This window comes from Astyanax mexicanus, chromosome 2, assembly GCF_023375975.1.
Source record: "Astyanax mexicanus isolate ESR-SI-001 chromosome 2, AstMex3_surface, whole genome shotgun sequence".
Taxonomy (NCBI): Eukaryota; Metazoa; Chordata; class Actinopteri; order Characiformes; family Acestrorhamphidae; genus Astyanax; species Astyanax mexicanus.
Genome location: NC_064409.1, coordinates 66,970,247 through 66,988,739, shown reverse-complemented (window position 1 = coordinate 66,988,739; position 18,493 = coordinate 66,970,247). Strand labels below are relative to the sequence as shown.

At 37.6% G+C, this 18,493-nt stretch overlaps 1 protein-coding gene across 4 annotated transcripts in view; it reads left to right on the top strand.

Moving 5' to 3' along the window:
• Nucleotides 1-12,790, top strand: part of fbxw11a (F-box and WD repeat domain containing 11a) — a 78,913-nt gene extending 66,123 nt beyond the window's left edge. For all 4 annotated transcript variants that reach the window (XM_022672045.2, XM_007227994.4, XM_049474823.1 and 1 more), the window contains 6 exons: nt 4,438-4,687; nt 5,890-6,008; nt 6,172-6,282; nt 8,464-8,542; nt 8,785-8,949; nt 10,422-12,790. In XM_022672045.2, the coding sequence (XP_022527766.1) occupies nt 4,438-4,687; nt 5,890-6,008; nt 6,172-6,282; nt 8,464-8,542; nt 8,785-8,946 (721 nt within the window). In that variant the 3' untranslated portion in view covers nt 8,947-8,949; nt 10,422-12,790. The remainder of the gene's footprint in view (nt 1-4,437; nt 4,688-5,889; nt 6,009-6,171; nt 6,283-8,463; nt 8,543-8,784; nt 8,950-10,421) is intronic.
• The last annotated feature ends 5,703 nt before the right edge of the window (nt 12,791-18,493 follow it).

Here is an 18,493-nt window from a genome sequence, read left to right as displayed (position 1 = left end):
GCTAGGTGATGTATATGCATCAATTAGATTAAATGGTGTTTGCACGTTGCTACGCAACGTGCAAATACATCAATCAGCTATGCACGCTAGGTTGCTCTGGCCGTTCGGGGGTGTCCAAACTTTTGACCCGTGGCTCCATTACACACAGTACTGGGGGGCCGGGGTGTCCAAACTTTTGACCCATGGCTCCATTACACACAGTACTGGGGGGGGGCCGGGGTGTCCAAACTTTTGACCTAACGCTGATTTATCCCATAGCTGCTCCATACACTCACAGTACTGGAGTTCTAGCTACCTGTCCTTCGATCTAGCTGCCGTCCTCCGATTGGCCCCATTCATTCCAATGGGGCCACTTCGTACGACATTCGTACGAAATCCGTACGTCGTAACTTTTCGTAACGCATATTTTCGGAAAGAGCTCAATAAGTTCTACAGGTCCTCAATTGGTTTCATCTTCGTATTTCAAAAATTGCGACGTCCACGGGCGTGCAAAGTTCTGCCCATTCATTTTCAATGGTCAAAAAAACGCGTACTTACGAAGTTTTTACGAAAAACGTAAGTCCGATCGGAAAGCTGTATACAAGCCCACCATTCCCGATATGGACGCACGTTTTCTCTTTTGAACGAAGTCGATATTTCGAAAACTGCGGCACTAGTTAACCGGACAAAAAACAGGTGGAATAATAATAATAATAACTAGATTGCAGTTCCTACAGAAACTGCGAGTGTGATTGCAGAGCTGACCGGGGTACCCAAACTTTTGACCAGTTGCTCCATTACACACAGTACTGGGGCTCTGGGGTGTCCAAACTTTTGACCCGTGGCTCCATTACACACAGTACTGGGGCTCTGGGGTGTCCAAACTTTTGACCGATAGCTCCATTACACACAGTACTGGGGGGCCGGGGTGTCCAAACTTTTGACCCGTGGCTCCATTACACACAGTGCTGGGGGGCCGGGGTGTCCAAACTTTTGACCCGCGGCTCCATTACACACAGTACTGGGGGGCCGGGGTGTCCAAACTTTTGACCTAATGGTGTTTTATCCCATAGCTGCTCCATTACACACAGTACTGGAGTTCTAGCTACCTGTCCTTCGATCTAGCTGCCGTCCTCCGATTGGCCCCATTCATTCCAATGGGGCCACTTCGTACGACAATTGTACGAAATCCGTACGACGTAACTTTTCGTAACGCATATTTTCGGAAAGAGCTCAATAAGTTCTACAGGTCCTCAATTGGTTTCATCTTCGTATTTCAAAAATTGCGACGTCCACGGGCGTGCAAAGTTCTGCCCATTCATTTTCAATGGGCAAAAAAACGCGTACTTACGAAGTTTTTACGAAAAACGTAAGTCCGATCGGAAAGCTGTATACAAGCCCACCATTCCTGATATGGACGCACATTTTCTCTTTTGAACGAAGTCGATATTTCGAAAACTGCGGCACTAGTTAACCGGACAAAAAACAGGTGGAATAATAATAAGAAACAGACTTAAGAAGATCAATACTGTGATTGCATTACTGCAATCACACTAATAATAATAATAATAAGAAGAAGAAGAAGAATAAGACTTAAGAAGAACAATACTGTGATTGCATTACTGCAATCACACTAATAATAATAATAATAATAAGAAGAAGAAGAAGAAGAAGAATAAGACTTAAGAAGAACAATACTGTGATTGCATTACTGCAATCACACTAATAATAATAAGAAGAATAAGACTTAAGAAGAACAATACTGTGATTGCATTACTGCAATCACACTAATAATAAGAAGAAGAAGAAGAAGAATAAGACTTAAGAAGAACAATACTGTGATTGCATTACTGCAATCACACTAATAATAAGAAGAATAAGAAGAACAGTAAGTTGGCTTTGACAAGCCAACTTAACTACTTTATTTCAGTGTTGAATGTTTTAGATAACATTAGCTTGGTTAGCTAATGTTAACTACTTTATTTCAGTGTTGAATGTTTTAGATAACATTAGCTAATGTTAACTACTTTATTTCAGTGTTGAATGCTTTAGATAACATTAGCTAATGTTAACTACTTTATTTCAGTGTTGAATGTTTTAGATAACATTAGCTAATGTTAACTGCTTTATTTCAGTGTTGAATGTTTTAGATAACATTAGCTAATGTTAACTACTTTATTTCAGTGTTGAATGTTTTAGATAACATTAGCTAATGTTAACTACTTTATTTCGGTGTTGAATGCATTAGATTACGTTAACTAAAGTTAGCTACTTTATTTTAGTGGGGAATGTTTTATATAATGTTTATTTCAGTGGGGAATGTTTTAGATAACATTAGCTCGGTTAGCTAATGTTAACAACTTTATTTCAGTGTGGAATGCTTTAGCTAATGTTAGCTAGGTTAGCTAATGTTAACTACTTTATTTTAGTGGGGAATGTTTTAGATAACGTTAGCTCGGTTAGTTAATGTTAACTACTTTATTTCAATGTGGATTTTTTTTTAGCTAGCTAAGTTAGCTAACATTAACTATATTTATAAAAAAATACACCATGTCCCTTCAGGGGCTCCATAGAAACTTCTCAGTCCAGTCATTTTTTATTTATTTATTTATTTATTTATTTATTTTTATTTAACAGCCAACTATCTGAATTTAACATCTTGGCTTTAATCACCAGCTCAATCTGGACTTTTAGCATTCAGGACTGGAGTCGATCACCCCATTTTAAAAACACAGTGTGTGTGATTAGAACAGCTTAGCTGATATTGTATGAAATTGAAATAAATCTGTCTGTAGCACTACAGTGTTCTGGAATTAAGCATTTGTATAAGGCATGGCATTTATTTAGTTTCAAGTTTGATACAGTGAAGTTATAGGATTTTTAATAGCTGTCTGGATTAAATTCATTATACCAAACTAGCCAGTCCCAGTGGAAACACTGAGAGGAACAGTTTAGCTCTCTGTCAGGTTTTCATACAGATGTACCTACTTGGTAATATTTATCTATAGGATTTTTTTTCTTTCTTTCTTTTAACCACAGTTTGAAGTGGTTTACAGCTAATTTGCTCCATTGCCTGAAAATGAAATGACAAAATTTTTTCTTGCTCAAATTACTTGAATTACACACAGCTGTGTAACGTTATACTGTGTAAAGACAATCTGCACACAGAGAATCTGCTGTATTAGTGTTTATCTTGCCGTTAATGAGCTCAAGAAGCAGTGCGAACTCTGACTGCTTGAGCACCCATGCAGAAGCCTCATCTCATTCCTGTGAATATGACAAGGCATGACTGTTTTAGCTCATGTTAAACATTATATATAATTATATAATCATCAGTGAGGTGTTGGAGAAGCCGATTCTTTTTGTGGCTCAAACCGCTGGCTACAGCCATGCCAGGTGAAACTGTGAAAAGATGATTTTAGAAGCAACTGCTGAGTCTTTGATGGTGAATGTTAAGGGTGACACCACTTTTTAATATTTGATCTTGATACTGGAGGTCTGATACTGAGATGTTAAGTGTATGCAAACTGAATCAAAGCAGTTCTATTCTAGTCATTAATTTATTTTAGCAGTGCTATTCTAATCACGCATTCAGATAGCTACCCTAGCAGTGCAACTTTAGTCATAAACTTTAGTTGTTTAACAAAAATCTTTCCAATGCTCCTTATGTCACACATGGGGGAAATTTACAAAGAGAAAATTCTTATCCGGACGGGATTAGTTACTCATGGGGGTCCTGGGGTAAATTTCTCATTTATGGGGGTTTCTTTGTGATTTTTCTTCTGTTTTTTCAATTGCAGTCTGGATGGAAGAGTTTTATTACTGAGTAGAAGTGCAAAATATTTTTCACAGACTTCCCACTGACAAAATAATACTGCACACATAGGACTAAAGGCTGCCAGTCTTTTGGTAAACACACAAAAGATAAGGCTTAGCTCAAGTGATTTCTCTTAGCTAGAAAACATATAGGTAGCAAACTGACACCAAGTGTGATAAATTCTCTATATTTCATCAAATTTGTGTGAGTAAAACATAAAAACGAACTTAAGTCTGACGTTTCTTATCTCTAGAGTTAGGGTGCCCTCTTCTACAATTCCTGTGTTGTGCATAGCATCTCTCTGACATGCACAGGTTTGGCTAAGAGGGGGTGGAGTGTGTGCATGCCATCGTTGCTTAAAAAAAATCCTAACATTTCAGGAAACAAACAAACAAACAAAAAAAATCAGTATAGATCTTTTCACTTCTATAAACTTTATAACTTACATTTTTGACTGAATACTTTTATAAAATAAGTTTTTTAGTAATTGTGATTATTAATTAATCAAAAAAGTATGTTTAAAGCTTGCTGCTATGGCATAAAATGTAAGTATTATTGTAAAACTTGCAAAATGGAAAAAAAAAAGGAAATGGTTTTGTTCATTTGTTTTTCACTTCCTCTTTTCTCTGTTGTTCTCTCAGGGTGTGGGATGCGAGTTCTGGTGAGGTTCTGAATACTCTGATCCACCATAATGAGGCAGTACTGCACCTGCGTTTCTGTAATGGACTGATGGTGACGTGTTCTAAGGACCGCTCCATCGCCGTGTGGGACATGGCGTCTGCGACTGATATCAGCCTCCGCCGCGTTCTCGTTGGGCACCGGGCCGCTGTGAATGTTGTCGACTTTGATGACAAGTATATCGTCTCAGCATCAGGAGACAGAACTATAAAAGTAAGCGAGAATCTTAAAAGTTTTGTAATTAAAGTTAATCAATCTAATCTAATTACAGTCATTAGAACTACTGCATCTCTGCTTACTTTTCATGCTCCTCATGGGTGTGCTGGTATTAAGCTTCACTCGTTTTAATAATAGATTACACAGACAGCTCTCTAAAGCTCAAGGCAATTTTACATAGTTACCTTTGCATTCTAATGCAGCTCAGATTTTCAATTAATTTCAAAGCATTTAATGATGGCACCAGTTGAAAACTTGTAGATTGATCCATATTCAAATCGTTATTTTCTTTTTAGAAATATATATATTTATTTTAACAGCTAATTAACAGTCTTCTCATCTTTTAACAGGAATAACCTGATGTGTTCCTCACATTTCGAAATGAAATGATACTGCCTTGAGTGAAACTAAACTAAATTTCTATTTGCATAAAAAAAAATATTTAACTTACTATATAACTTCTATTTGCTTGCATATTACTGCATATTACATATTATTATGTGTAATGGCAGCTTTACAGTAGAACAAAAAAAGCCTTTTTACCTATTAGTGCAAGTTAATGGAAAACAGAGCATTTTTTTGTCCATTCATCATAATAGTTTCAAACCTGCCAGATTTACAATATATGAGTAAGAGAAAAGTAGAGATCAAGCTTTCATTTTAACGATATAAACAAAAAAAATGTTGAAACAGTCTAACCAGTTAATTGCAAAATTAATGTTATTTAAAAATGTTATTATTTAACTTTAGACTTTTATTTTATAATGTACATGTCACTAGATGGTAACACATGATTCCTTGATTTTTGGAATCTCATTGTACAGAAGATCATGTATGCTCAAAATGGCAATTTTTCTTTTCTTTTATTCAGTAAGTATAAGAGCAATTCATTCATAGGCATTGAATTCCAAGCCATTTTGACACAATGAATGATTCACATTACATCAAAACATTAAATGACAGAATGGAATGAAGCTTTTTATTATTATTTTTTTTTACATGATTTCACTATTTCATTGAGTATTGGAATCAGACAGTGCTGCATGCAACAAGGTTGTGGTTGCATGTGTTTATTGTGTATTAAACATGTTTGTTTATGTGTAAATATTTCGTATCAATTTCAAAATGTATGATGTTTGTTCTTGTGGTAGAGGCCATTCTTTTTCTAATGGTGTCTGTGTGTGTTTGTGTGTGTTTAGGTGTGGAGCACCAGTACATGTGAGTTTGTGCGGACACTAAACGGTCATAAGCGAGGTATCGCCTGCCTCCAGTACAGAGACAGACTGGTGGTCAGTGGATCCTCAGACAACACTATACGGTATGTGTATGTGTGGACATTCATGTTTCATGCCTTTAAATAAGGCATGTTAGCAATGTAAAACAAAAAAATGTGTGTGTGGGGAAAGCAAGATTGATGTATATATTGAATGTAATAATATATATTTTTATATTTGTGTGTGTGTTTGTGTTTGTGTGTGTAGGTTGTGGGATATCGAGTGTGGTGCATGTCTGCGTGTGTTGGAGGGACATGAGGAGCTTGTTCGCTGCATTCGTTTTGACAACAAAAGGATTGTCAGTGGAGCATACGATGGGTGTGTAACTAATACACGCACACACACACACACACACACACACACTGTATACACACCTAGGCCTTCTGGTGCTGACATACTGCTGTTCAGTGGAGCGGCTGGGTATCTGACAGAGTGAGCCACACTTGGAAGCAGCAGGTTGTTAGAATCATGCTCCGAGTAATAGCTTATGCCTCATCCTGTCAAGAGTTCTGATACTGTTTCTCAACACCCACCTGACACACACACACACACATACACACACTGCAGAATTATTACTTAATGTCCAAATATTTGTATTAGTCCCATTCTAATTCATGCATCCAGCTACTGCCATGGATGTGCAAATTCCCAAATATTACATTACATTACATTTGGCAGACTCTTTTTTCCAAAGCGATTTATATTTGTGAAGTACAAAAGTAATAGAAGTTAAAGGTCAAAACATCTTTAGACAGGGCGTAAAGGAGAGCAAAGGAAAATAATAGGATAGAGGAGTAGAGGAGGGGAAGAAGGAAATGAGATTAGAAGTAGTTAGTGTGGTAGAGAGTAAGTGCTCTTTTGAAAAGCTCAGTCTTCAGGAGTTTATTAAAGATAGCGAGAGATTCTCCTGATCTGGTAGTGGAAGGAAGTTTGTTCCACCATTGGGGAACTCTGTATGAAAACAGTCTGGATTGCTTTGTGTGAATGTTTGTTTGGTAAAGCAAGGCGGCGTTCATTTGAGGAGCGCAGCGGCCGGGAGGTAGCGTAAGCCTTCAGGAGTGAATGCAGGTAGGAAGGAGCTGTTCTGTCATCACCTTGTAGGCGATTGTAGAGGCTTTGAATTTGATACTTCAACTTGACTGAAGTTATCTGTAGAAGAACATGGCAAGATGAATGGTCTAGCAATCCACAAAATAAACTGTATGAAATATCCCTGGTCATTAATATTAAATGCAATGTGGACTTCCTTAATAAACAAGATCAGACAATTATGACTAAGTGCCGAATTGGACAACCTGCCCTTACCCACCGCCACCTCCTGGCTGGCGAACAGGCTGCAGCCTGCCAATTCTGTGATACCCCTCAAACTATTAAACACATTTTAGTAGACTGCCCTGCACTTTTAACCACCAGAAATAACTTTTTAGTTATTATATTAATAATATTTTATAATATTATATATTATATATATTATAATATTATAATATATTATAATATTTTCCTGATATGGCACAAAACACAAACAAACAAACACAGTCTGATTATTCAAAAGTCTAGGACTCTCTGCAACAGAGAAACATGAACCTATGATCTATATCTAATGCCAGGTGTGCACAAAAAAGAGGCAGAAAGTCTTCCAGCTTTGAGCTGTTAAACTGTGGAACTGTGGAATGTTGTTCTCTGGAAAGATGGTGCTGCCCTATCCAATACTTTTTGTAGAAGTTTGTGATGAGGAATTGTAGGGATTAGGATTAGTGTGCCATATTGTATCAGACGCAATAATATCGTCAACATTTTTGAATATCGTGAATATCATACCCTGAAACATTGTGAAATATCACCCACCCCTAATTATCACATCAGGGTACTACTTTTTTCTTTGCTTTTTTAGCAAAATTCACACTCTTCTCATTCCCCATTATATATCTACTACAGACAGATTATATCTGTCCAGTGTTTTTTTTTTACTTTAAACCTGAATATATGGAGATATTGGAGTGCATTATTAGTATCATGACATTCTGTCATTGACTTCTGTTACATATCTGATATTATTTTTGTATTTTTAAAATACAAAATACTCTTAAATACTCTCATTTAGACCTTGTATTTTGGAAGAAACTTTAAATAGGGGTCACAATACTTTTGTCCATATTTTCACAGCTTTATGGTCATGCTGAAGTAGATTAAATTTTTCTGAAGAAAATTCTCAAGATTTTAGTATGGCAATGTAAAATTATTCCAGCAGGGGGAGCAATTAGCCTGCAAGAAATTTTTGGAAGACAACCTTTAAAATGAAGGAACGGCCATCAGTTAGCTGGCGTGCACGCAACCATGATATTGATATTAATTAATTAATTATTAGTTTTTATTAGAAACTATAGTTATTTATATTTAGATATCACACACAGCTACACATCTGTATTTACCCATTCACCTCGCTCCTCAGAGTGTTGCACATTTTCATTCTTTCTTTCTTTCTTTTTTTTCTCTCTTCAGGAAGATTAAAGTGTGGGACCTGCAGGCCGCTTTGGACCCTCGAGCTCCTGCCAGCACTCTGTGCCTGCGCACACTAGTGGTGAGTGTGTCTGTGTGTGTCATGTCTCTGGCAGCAGCTGAATAGGTTGTCTAATGGCAGATGGAAGTTCTTGTTTGGTTGAATAAGCCGGAGTGTTCCAGTCAGAATTTTAAGTAGCGACCTTCTTTCATCTTCTACCTAATGTCGGTATTTGTGAACTCTCTGTGCTCCTTCAGTGGAGAGAGTGTGTGTTTCGTTCTGTGTGTGTGTTAAGAGTGTGTTGTCATGGTTACCTCTTGCAGGAGCATTCTGGGCGTGTGTTCCGTCTGCAGTTTGATGAGTTCCAGATCATCAGCAGTTCCCATGATGACACCATCCTTATATGGGACTTCCTGAATGTCTCTGCTAACGGGCAGTCAGAGGGACGATCGCCCTCTCGCACCTACACGTATATCTCCAGATAGCAGGTAATGTCTGACAGAGGTACTTAAACACACATACGGCTCTGGAAAAAATTAAGAGATCACTTCAGTTTCGGAATAAGTTTCTCTGATTTTGCTATTTATAGGTTTATGTTTGAATAAAATGAACATTATTGTTTTATTCTATAAACTACGGACAACATTTCTTCCAAATTCCAAATAAAAATATTTTCATTTAGAGCATTTATTTGCAGAAAATGAGACATTACTGAAATAACAAAAAAGATACAGAGATTTCAGACCTCAGATAATGCAAAGAAAACAAGTTCATATTCATAAAGTTTTAATAGTTCAGAAATCAATATTTGTTGGAATAACTCTGGATTTTAATTACAGTTTTCATGCATCTTGGCATGTTCTCTTCCACCAGTCTTCCACACTGCTTTTGAATACATTTATGCCACTCCTGGTGCAACAATTCAAGCAGTTCACCTTGGTTTGATGGCTGTGATCATCCATCTTCCTCTTGATCACCATCTTTCATCATTAAGTGGTCTCTTATTCTTTTTTCCCATTTCTGTAAAGCTGCTTTGCAACATCAGTTGTAAAATGTACTATACAAATAAATTTGATTTAATTTGATTTATTGCTAAGCATTTGACCTGTCAAAATAATTACAGTACCGTATAGTCATGCAATTCATGGACATGAGGGCAGCAAAAAAATATAAATAAATAAATTGACCAAGGTAATTTTGTCCATTATGTTTTTCTTAGCAAGAAAATACTGTAAATGTGAATAAACTAGCATGTTGACTTCTTTTAAGAACAGTGTTTGTATTTTTTTTATGTTTAATTATTTAAAGTATTTTTAAATGTTATTTCTATTGCAATGTCTGAATATTCTTAATTATAATGCAATTACAAATTACTTTTACTACACTACACTACAATTACATTTTAATGATTAAGATTATTCTAATATTAAAATTGAAAATGTAAATATCCTAAATATTTAATCATTTATAAACATAAAAAAACTAAATAAAACAATATTGAGGCCAGCTAAATTATTGTGTTTGTTTATATATTGTAGTTATGTTTCTGATTAAGTCTCTGTTTTCCTAATGTTAAAACTACAATTAACCAAATGCCTGCAGCCTTTAACCAGCCCATGATCTTAAGCCTGTCCATTACTGTAAATGTAACTGTAAACTTTTATTCTTTAGAAAATAAGTGTTTGGCTTTTGAAGTGATATAATATTTATCTAGAATATAGATAACAATGCATGGAACGAATAGAAGATAAACAATTGAGAAACTTATTTACACTCTCTTTACATGCTAACATAATTTAGTTTTTTTTTTCAAAACAATGTGTCCGCATTAACTAACAACTTGCATGCACTGAATAGCTGGTACATATACACACCCCTACCCCTGAAGTTCTAGATAAGCAACACCCACAGCTATCTCTACTGTGACTCTCTTTTGACTCTTATCTCTGCTGTTTTCCAGGTGCCTCTAATGTGTGCCAGTGTGTCCTGGGAAAGCTGAGAGCTGATTGGCTGTTGGCTGTGTCTGTCACAGAAAGGTGTCCAGGGAAGCACCTCCTCCTTTTCATCTCTCAAAACTTCTCCAGATGATAACCTTCTCCAGTAACACTCCACAAGTTTAGCCTCAAAACACACACATACACACACACAAACACACACGCGCACACACACACACGTACACACTCAAATGAGCCAAAATAGACAGTGACTCTATCTCTCTTTCTTTCGCTATCTCTCTCTCTCTCTCTCTCTCTCTCTCTCTCACACAAACAGACAAAAGTAGCACAGTTTCGCTCTATAGTATTGCATTAATTCTGTATTCACACTCAGAATGAAGTTTATAAGCTTGAATCAGTATCTATTGCCACAGTATTGCTCAGAAACTCTTAGAATGTAAGATTAGGAAGAAACTTAATCTCAAACTCTTCACTAACCACAATTTATGTACACACAAAATACTCTGCCGAAAGACGCTTTACTCTCCCGCCTCCATTCCGGAAGTGCTGGATGCACGTGCTGATAAACGAGGGTTGAATTTACTGCAGCGTTAGAGAAAGAGACTCTTGACAGATCTGCAGAGGAGGACGAGGTGAACGGTCTAAATGGACAAGCCTGGAGGAGGGAAGATGCACAAGGGTGCCCCCTGTCCCTCACTCTCTCCCTCTGATACCCGGGCTTCTCTTCAGGACCAGGGAAACTTTCTCTCTAGTATTTAGGCTATGGAGAACGACAGCTCTGAACTGGCAGAACTGAGTTTGATATCTCTGTGTCGTCTCTCCTTGTCCTGTTCTCGTCTCATGGGTGAGACCAGCGTTGTGCATGTGAGACAGTTTGGAGTCCTGATCTCCTCTAAAGCAGCTTCTCCTGTTTCTCTGGATGATCTCTTCATCCTTTTTCTTTCATAATTTTTTTATTATTATTTTTTATTATTTAATTGAACTTGTCATTTTCATTATTGTATGCTTGCGTTAGGCCAGTGGTCCTTAGCCCTGGTCCTGGGAGTCCACTGTTCTGCACATTTTGTGTGTTTCCTGCTTCGATGCGCCAGTTGTGACCTGTTAATGATTTAGGTCAGGTGTTCTGAGGGCAGGGAAAGCACTGGTGTGTATTGGGCCTTTAGGACCTGGGTTGGGGACAACTGCATTAGACATTGTAGGACCCCCCTCCCCTTAATCACATCTCTCTCTATTTCTCTCTCCTCTCTTATCTCACATATCTCTGGAAAAATTAAGAGACCACTTCAGTTTCTGAATCAGTTTTTTTTTTTCATTTTGCTATTTATAGGTATATGTTTGAGTAAAATTACCATTGTTGTTTAATTGTATGAACTATGGACACCATTTCTCCCAAATTCCAAATATAAATATTGTCATTTTACAGCATTTATTGGCCGAAATGTCTGAAATAACAAAAAAGATGCAGAGCTTTCAGACCTCAAATAAAGCAAAGAAAACAAGTTCATATTCATAAAGTTTTAAGAGTTCAGAAATCAATATTTGGTGGAATAATCCTGGTTTTTAATCACAGTTTTCATGCATCTTTGCTTGTTCTTCTCCACCAATCTTATACACTGCTTTTGGATAACTTTATGCCACTCCTGGTGCAAAGATCCAAGCAGTTCTGCTTGGTTTAATGGTTTGTGACCATCCATCTTCCTCTATTATATTCCAGAGGTTTTTAATTTGGTAAAATCAAATAAAAACATCATCATTAAGTGGTCTCTTACTTTTTTTCCCCAGAGCTGTATTTTTCTCTCACATCTCTCTTTGTTTCTCTTGCTCACTCTCTCTTTTCTTTTAATCCTTTACCCTTTTTTCTCTTTTTTTCTTTCTCGCTTTCACTCACTCATTCTGTGCTGTTCACTCAGTTTTTACTTTTTTTTTCCCCACTCACAATCTCTTTTTACTATTTCACTTGCTCTCATTCACTCTTCTGTTTGTTTGTTCCCTTTTTCAAATTCATTTACTCTTCCACTTGCTCTTATTTTTTTTTTTTTTTTTGCTCAAGGTCTCTCTATTTTTTATTGGCATTTCTGTTCATTTTCTTACGCTCCACTCACTTTCGCTCAGTTTGTCTCACTTTAAGTCCCACTTTTTCTTTCACTCTTTCACTTAGTTTCTTTTTTCATTTCTCTCTCTTTCTCTCTTTTTTTCTCTTTCTCTCACTTTCTGATCAGTCTCTGGTTCTCTCTGCCTGCTTGTTGTATGAGGGCTGATTGTAGTTGTAAACAGAACTGTCTTGTCACAAATTGTATGTATGTGTTGTATATTTTTTTTAAAAAGAAAAAATACATTTATTGTGAATAAAGTATGGCGATGTTTTGACAATGTATCACAAGCATTTGTGTCTGTGTTTCAGATCTGCCGCAGATTGTGTTGTATGTGACTGTGCGTGTGCACATACAAGTGATATGGATCAATGGGGGGATTTGGGATGGGTGGCGAATATGAACAGATGTTTAAACATGGTAAATCCTAATTGATTCAGTGGCTGAATGACATTTGACCCTTGCGGATCAAAAGAGATAATCTAAGCAAGTTAAACCATCTGAATTCCACTGACATGACCAGTAGACATGTCAGAGTAACGTGTTTCTCAGGTCCTGGTGCCCACTGCTCTGCACATTTATGGCTTCCTCTGCTCCCAACACACCTGCTTTAACCAATCAGCTCTGTAAAAAGCATTTTCAGAGGTGTTGGAGTGTGTTAAAGCAGTAAAACCTCTAAAAAGGACCAGGAGTTAGGGAAAAAATGGAGCATCCTGGGCTACAACCCATTATAAACAGTTCTCCTAACAGCAGACAGGTGGTGCTGTTGATCTGCTGTCTGTAATCTGACAGCTCGTGAACCAACCTCCTTCATTGAAAGATCCGAGTTCATTCAGATCAGAACAAGCCTGGACGTACCTGCTGTGCCTTCTGTTAGAGGCGTGTGAGTGATTAGATAATTAGAAACAGTGGATAAATAAAAATTCCCCTGTGGCTATGGTTAAGGTTTTCTAAGGATCAGTATCTTCTGAATGCCCAGTGGGCACTGCATGCAGTAAAGACAACCAATTTTTCATATTTGACATTCCTTAAAATTTGAATTCAGATTTACATTTCCTATATTTTTCACTTTTATCCATAAATGTAATGTTGCTTTAATTGTCATCCTAATCTTGAGATTCTCTGCTCCAGACATGATTCTATGGGTGTAGTTTTCGGATGTCATTAGACAAGTTCCAACAGTGTGCCTATTTGAGAACACTTCAGTTCAGGGACTTTTCTGGTCGGGCATGGATGAAGCTCTGTGATTGGCTCACTTGCTGTTGAACTTTACTGCATAAAATGTGCCCATGCCCTTATTAAACTGTTTCCTGGTTTGGTGTTTATTGTTTTTATTTGAATGAATTATTGATTTACTGATGATAACATAAACAAGGAATATAGCTTTATACACTGACATGCCAAAAGTTATGGCATATCATTGTATAAATTGGTGATAAGTGGTCTCTTTTTACCAGATCTGTATGTAAATAAAATATACCTATATTATAAAATACCTTTACATTGACACCCACATCTGTATACGTTCTGAGGTGTTATCTTGTGAGTATAGTTAAACACTGGTCTGGTCAGTGAGCTCATGGCAGATCCAATGGGACAAAAAAAAAGTCACCACCTGTATCTGGAGTTGCTGCAGTTGGTCAGGTCTAGGTTCAGCAACAGTATGTGCTGAAAGAATGAGATCAGCTGACCACCTGAATATACTGAATATAGACCAGGTTATTCCATCAATGGATTTTTTCTTCCCTGATGGCACGGGCATATTCCAAGATGATAATGTCAGGATTCATGGTGCTGGAATTGTGAAAGAGTGATTCAGGGAGCATGAGATCATCATTTTCACACATGGATTGTTCACCACAGAGTCCAGACCTTAACCTCATTGAGAATGTTTGGGATGTGCTGGATGGAGACTTTGTGCAGAGGTCAGACTCTACCGTCATGCTGCAAGATCTTGGTGAAAAATTAATGCAACACTGGATTGAAATAAATCTTGTGACATTGCAGAAACAATGCAATCAAATGTAAAGGCGGTCCAATGAAATATTAGAGTGTGACCTGTTTTTTGTGAGGATGTTTTTTGGCTAAGCAGTGTACTTTGGGAGTTATAGAGTTTGAGTAAGACCTTATTTTAGGTGTCCGATGAATGAGGCTTTACATTTTTAAAGTTACACAGAAATGTTATGTTCTTTGATCCACAGGGTCACGTGTATACCAGAAGTACATCACAGTGGGTGGTAATGATTGTGACCTGTCTAAAGTTGTCCGTGCAAATAGACCTGAAAGTGGCAAGAATGACATCAACATTCAAAGGAGGAGGGCCCATGTGCATATCATGCAGGTTAGTGCAGTGTTCTGTAGCTTCCATGAGACACACATCACTAGTTCCTTTCCTATAAAGTGGCATATCAGTTTATAGTGTTTTTGTATAGGACATGGTGGTGTTAGTGTGTGTTGTGCTTGTATGAGTGGAACAGACGCAGCAGTCATCCTCTAGTCCTTAATCAGTGGTCACAGGGCACTGTTGTCTGGATATTTCTGGTTGGGGGGCTATTCTTAGTCCAGCAGTGACACTGAGGTGTTTAAAAACACCAGCAGCACTGCTGTGTATGATCCACTCGATCCAGCACCCAACTAATAGCTGTTCTGTGTTGGTCTATCATGTGGGGTCCTGACCACTAAATAACAGAGTAAAAGGAGGATAATATAGTATGCAGAGACACAGATACAGGACTACAGTCTGTAATTATAAAACTACAAAGTGCCCTATATGCTTAGTGTAGCTGAAAAAATGGATACTGGTTGTAGAAACAAGGAGGTGGTCTTAATGTTATGTTTGGTCTGTAGCTATATTATCTTCACAGATTATACTAATGATAAAAATATTGTTTATCACAATAATTTCTAATGTTTTTTTTACAAATTTGTCCAGAAAAATGAGGTACTGTGACAGGCCTACAGGCCTTTTATTGACGGAACCAAGAGTGGTTCTTTTATGGCAATGCTTAAGGAACCATTTGAAACACGAGAAACAAGGGTAGACTACTACTTTTAGTTAAGTTCTGAGCTTTTTTCTTTATTTTCTCTATTCGTCTTTCTTCTTTTCAAAAATCTTTCCCCTTTTGCTTTTCTGACATCCTGAGGCCGATCGCCAGTGTTTGAATGAGCTGTTAGCTGGTTAAACCCAAACAGCCTTCAGACCGCTTCAGTCTGCAGTGAGTACTGTTGGACCATGATGAAGTGTGTGTGTGTATGTGTGTGAGAAGTGTGTCAGTGGTTGTTGTGGTGTGTGAGAGTGAGGGCGTTCAGTGTGCATGTCTAATCCTTGCTCTACATTGTGGGTCTGGCTGCTGAGCTTCAGTATAGTTGTGGTGTACCGTGATTGTGTGTGTGGTCATGCATTTGTGGTTGCCTGTGTTGAGTGATCTTTCGCATTTACACAGCGGCACTATGGTATTAGTGGCTACACTGTGGGTTTATGGGACTGTGTGGAGTGTGTGTGTGCTTAGGAAACTATAGCACCAATGCATGTGAGTAGTGTGCACCTGTGGATTTTCACAAGTGAGGTGTACACAATTTATATGGACAAAAGTATTGAAACACCTGCATACTTATTATTTATTTAAAATGAATTTCAATGAAGTTCATCCTGCTTTTGTTAGAGTAACTCTCTCTGAACTGTCCAGGGAAGGTTTTCTGCTGTATTTGGGAGCATTGTTCTGAGAATTGATTGATTGCATTTAGTAACAATAGTGTTAATGAAGTCAGGGTGTTGGCTGGTAATTACCCAACTTCCTTCTCAACTCCCCAACTTATGTGGAAAGTTTCTGAAGGACCACCATGGTAGAGAACACTTCTGCACAGCTCAATGCTTGGAGGCCTGTTTATGTTTCTTACCTGGTGCTAACAGGTTCATGGGGTTCATTATCTGCCCCACAATCTTGTTATATTGGTAAAAAAAAACAATTACAGGGACTAGATAATCTGTGTTTGTGCACCTGCTAAAACATCTGTGCAATGTAAAGAAGCTAAATGCATTCATTTATTAGAAGGGGTGTCCACACATATACATATATATATATATTTCATATAGCTCTAGTTCTAGTTCAGTAATGATTACTGTTGTGCAACACACATAGTATCTACATTTTTTGTTTGTAAACTTTTTGACGTGGGATCTGACAGATGTTTTTTTTAAGTGTGCCCAAAATCCATGGACATGAGTAGAACAATAGAAATGCTTTAAAATGAGCTCTGGAAAAAAATAAGAGACCACTTCAGTTTCTGAATCAGTTTCTCTGATTTTGCTATTAATAGGTAGATGTTTGAGTAAAATTAAAATTGCTGTTTTATTCTATAAACTACAGAAACATTTCCACATTAAAATATTGTAATTTAGAGCATTTATTCGCCGAAAATTAGAAATTGTCAAATTAACAAAAAAGATGCAAAGCCTTCAGACTTTAAATAAATAACCTTAAATAATTCAGAAATCAATATTTGGTGGAATAACCCTAGTTTTTAATCACAGTTTTCATGCATCTTGGCTTGTTCTCCTCCAACAGTCTTACACACTGCTTTTGGATAACTTTATGCCACTCCGGGTGTAAAACTTCAAGCAGTCCAGCTTGGTTTGATGGCTTGTGATCATCCATCTTCCTCTTGTTTTTCAAATAGGTAAAATCAAAGAAACGTATAATTTGTGGTCTTTTTTTTGCAGAGCTGTTTATAAATAAAAAATATATATATATTATAGAACACCTTTACATTGACTTGCAAAGAAAGTCAGAATGATTTGTTTTCCTGTTCTTTTAAAGTTACTATTGTGGAGATACAATGTTTTTACAACACTAATTGTATACATTAGTACTGCGTCGTGTAGTATGAGGTATCTATGGTGTACTGTCTCTATATAATGTGTCTTATCAGTACAGTATGTGACTTTCTCCTCTAAGTTATGTCTGTCCTCTGTGGTTCCCAGTCTAGAGTGGATGTATATGATCTGTATATGATCGGAGTGTGCTACTGGTGGTGTATGGATGATGAAGGGCGTGTATGTTTCCTGTGGGTCTGAGGGATATGTTTTTTTCCCCCATAATTCCTGCAGGTCCCAGGTCACTGCTCCGTTCTCACGCACATTTCTAACATTCCTTCCTGCTGCAGCCTTACCATACACCTTCCTCTGGGTTTGGCTGTGGAATCTTTCCACTATTCTGCTTCCAAACCCCTCTTTCTTTCTCTCACTCCCTCTCTTTCTCTCGTTCTGTTCCCCCCCCTCCTCTCTCTCACCCTTTCTCTGAATGCTCCACTTTCCCGCTGAGTCAGCCGACTGGGATTGCCGGGATTACAGGTTGGAGGTGACGGCAGTGTGTGTGTGTGTGTGTGTTTGCACACGAGTCCTTTAATGATTCACAGACAGGCCTACATTTCCCACCAATGTTAAAAGGATGTGTGAGTATGTTTACTGGAATCTTGTATGACATTTCAGGACGCCCATCGGCATGTTTGCAGGTTTTGAGGATTGCTTGTTATTGTGATCATGAACCAGAAAACAGAGGATCAGAGGAGCATATATGCTATTGGTTTGTTTTTTACATTAATGCAAATTAGTTAATGATGAATGATTTGTTTATTGAAAGTTCAATGCTTATTTCCTAGGTATGCAAAATGATATAAGAATACACAGACATGTCAATTGTCATTAGACAGGAATGACTTTTGGCATGTCCCATGGAGGGTAAAGAGTTCTGCACTGACCTGTGGGATATGCATGTGGGGCCTCCTACATTAAATATAGATGTGATTTTTATGAGTCGCTTGTTTGTTTACACAGACGGTCACGTGAAGCAGCGGATTGAGGAATGTTAAATGCTCGGCCCCAGCTCAGAAATGGAATGGCCCCTTCATCTGGCACCCACTACTAGGCCTGGCTCAGATAATTATACATATATTTTTTTACTTTTTTATCTAATAAGTAAAGTGCATGA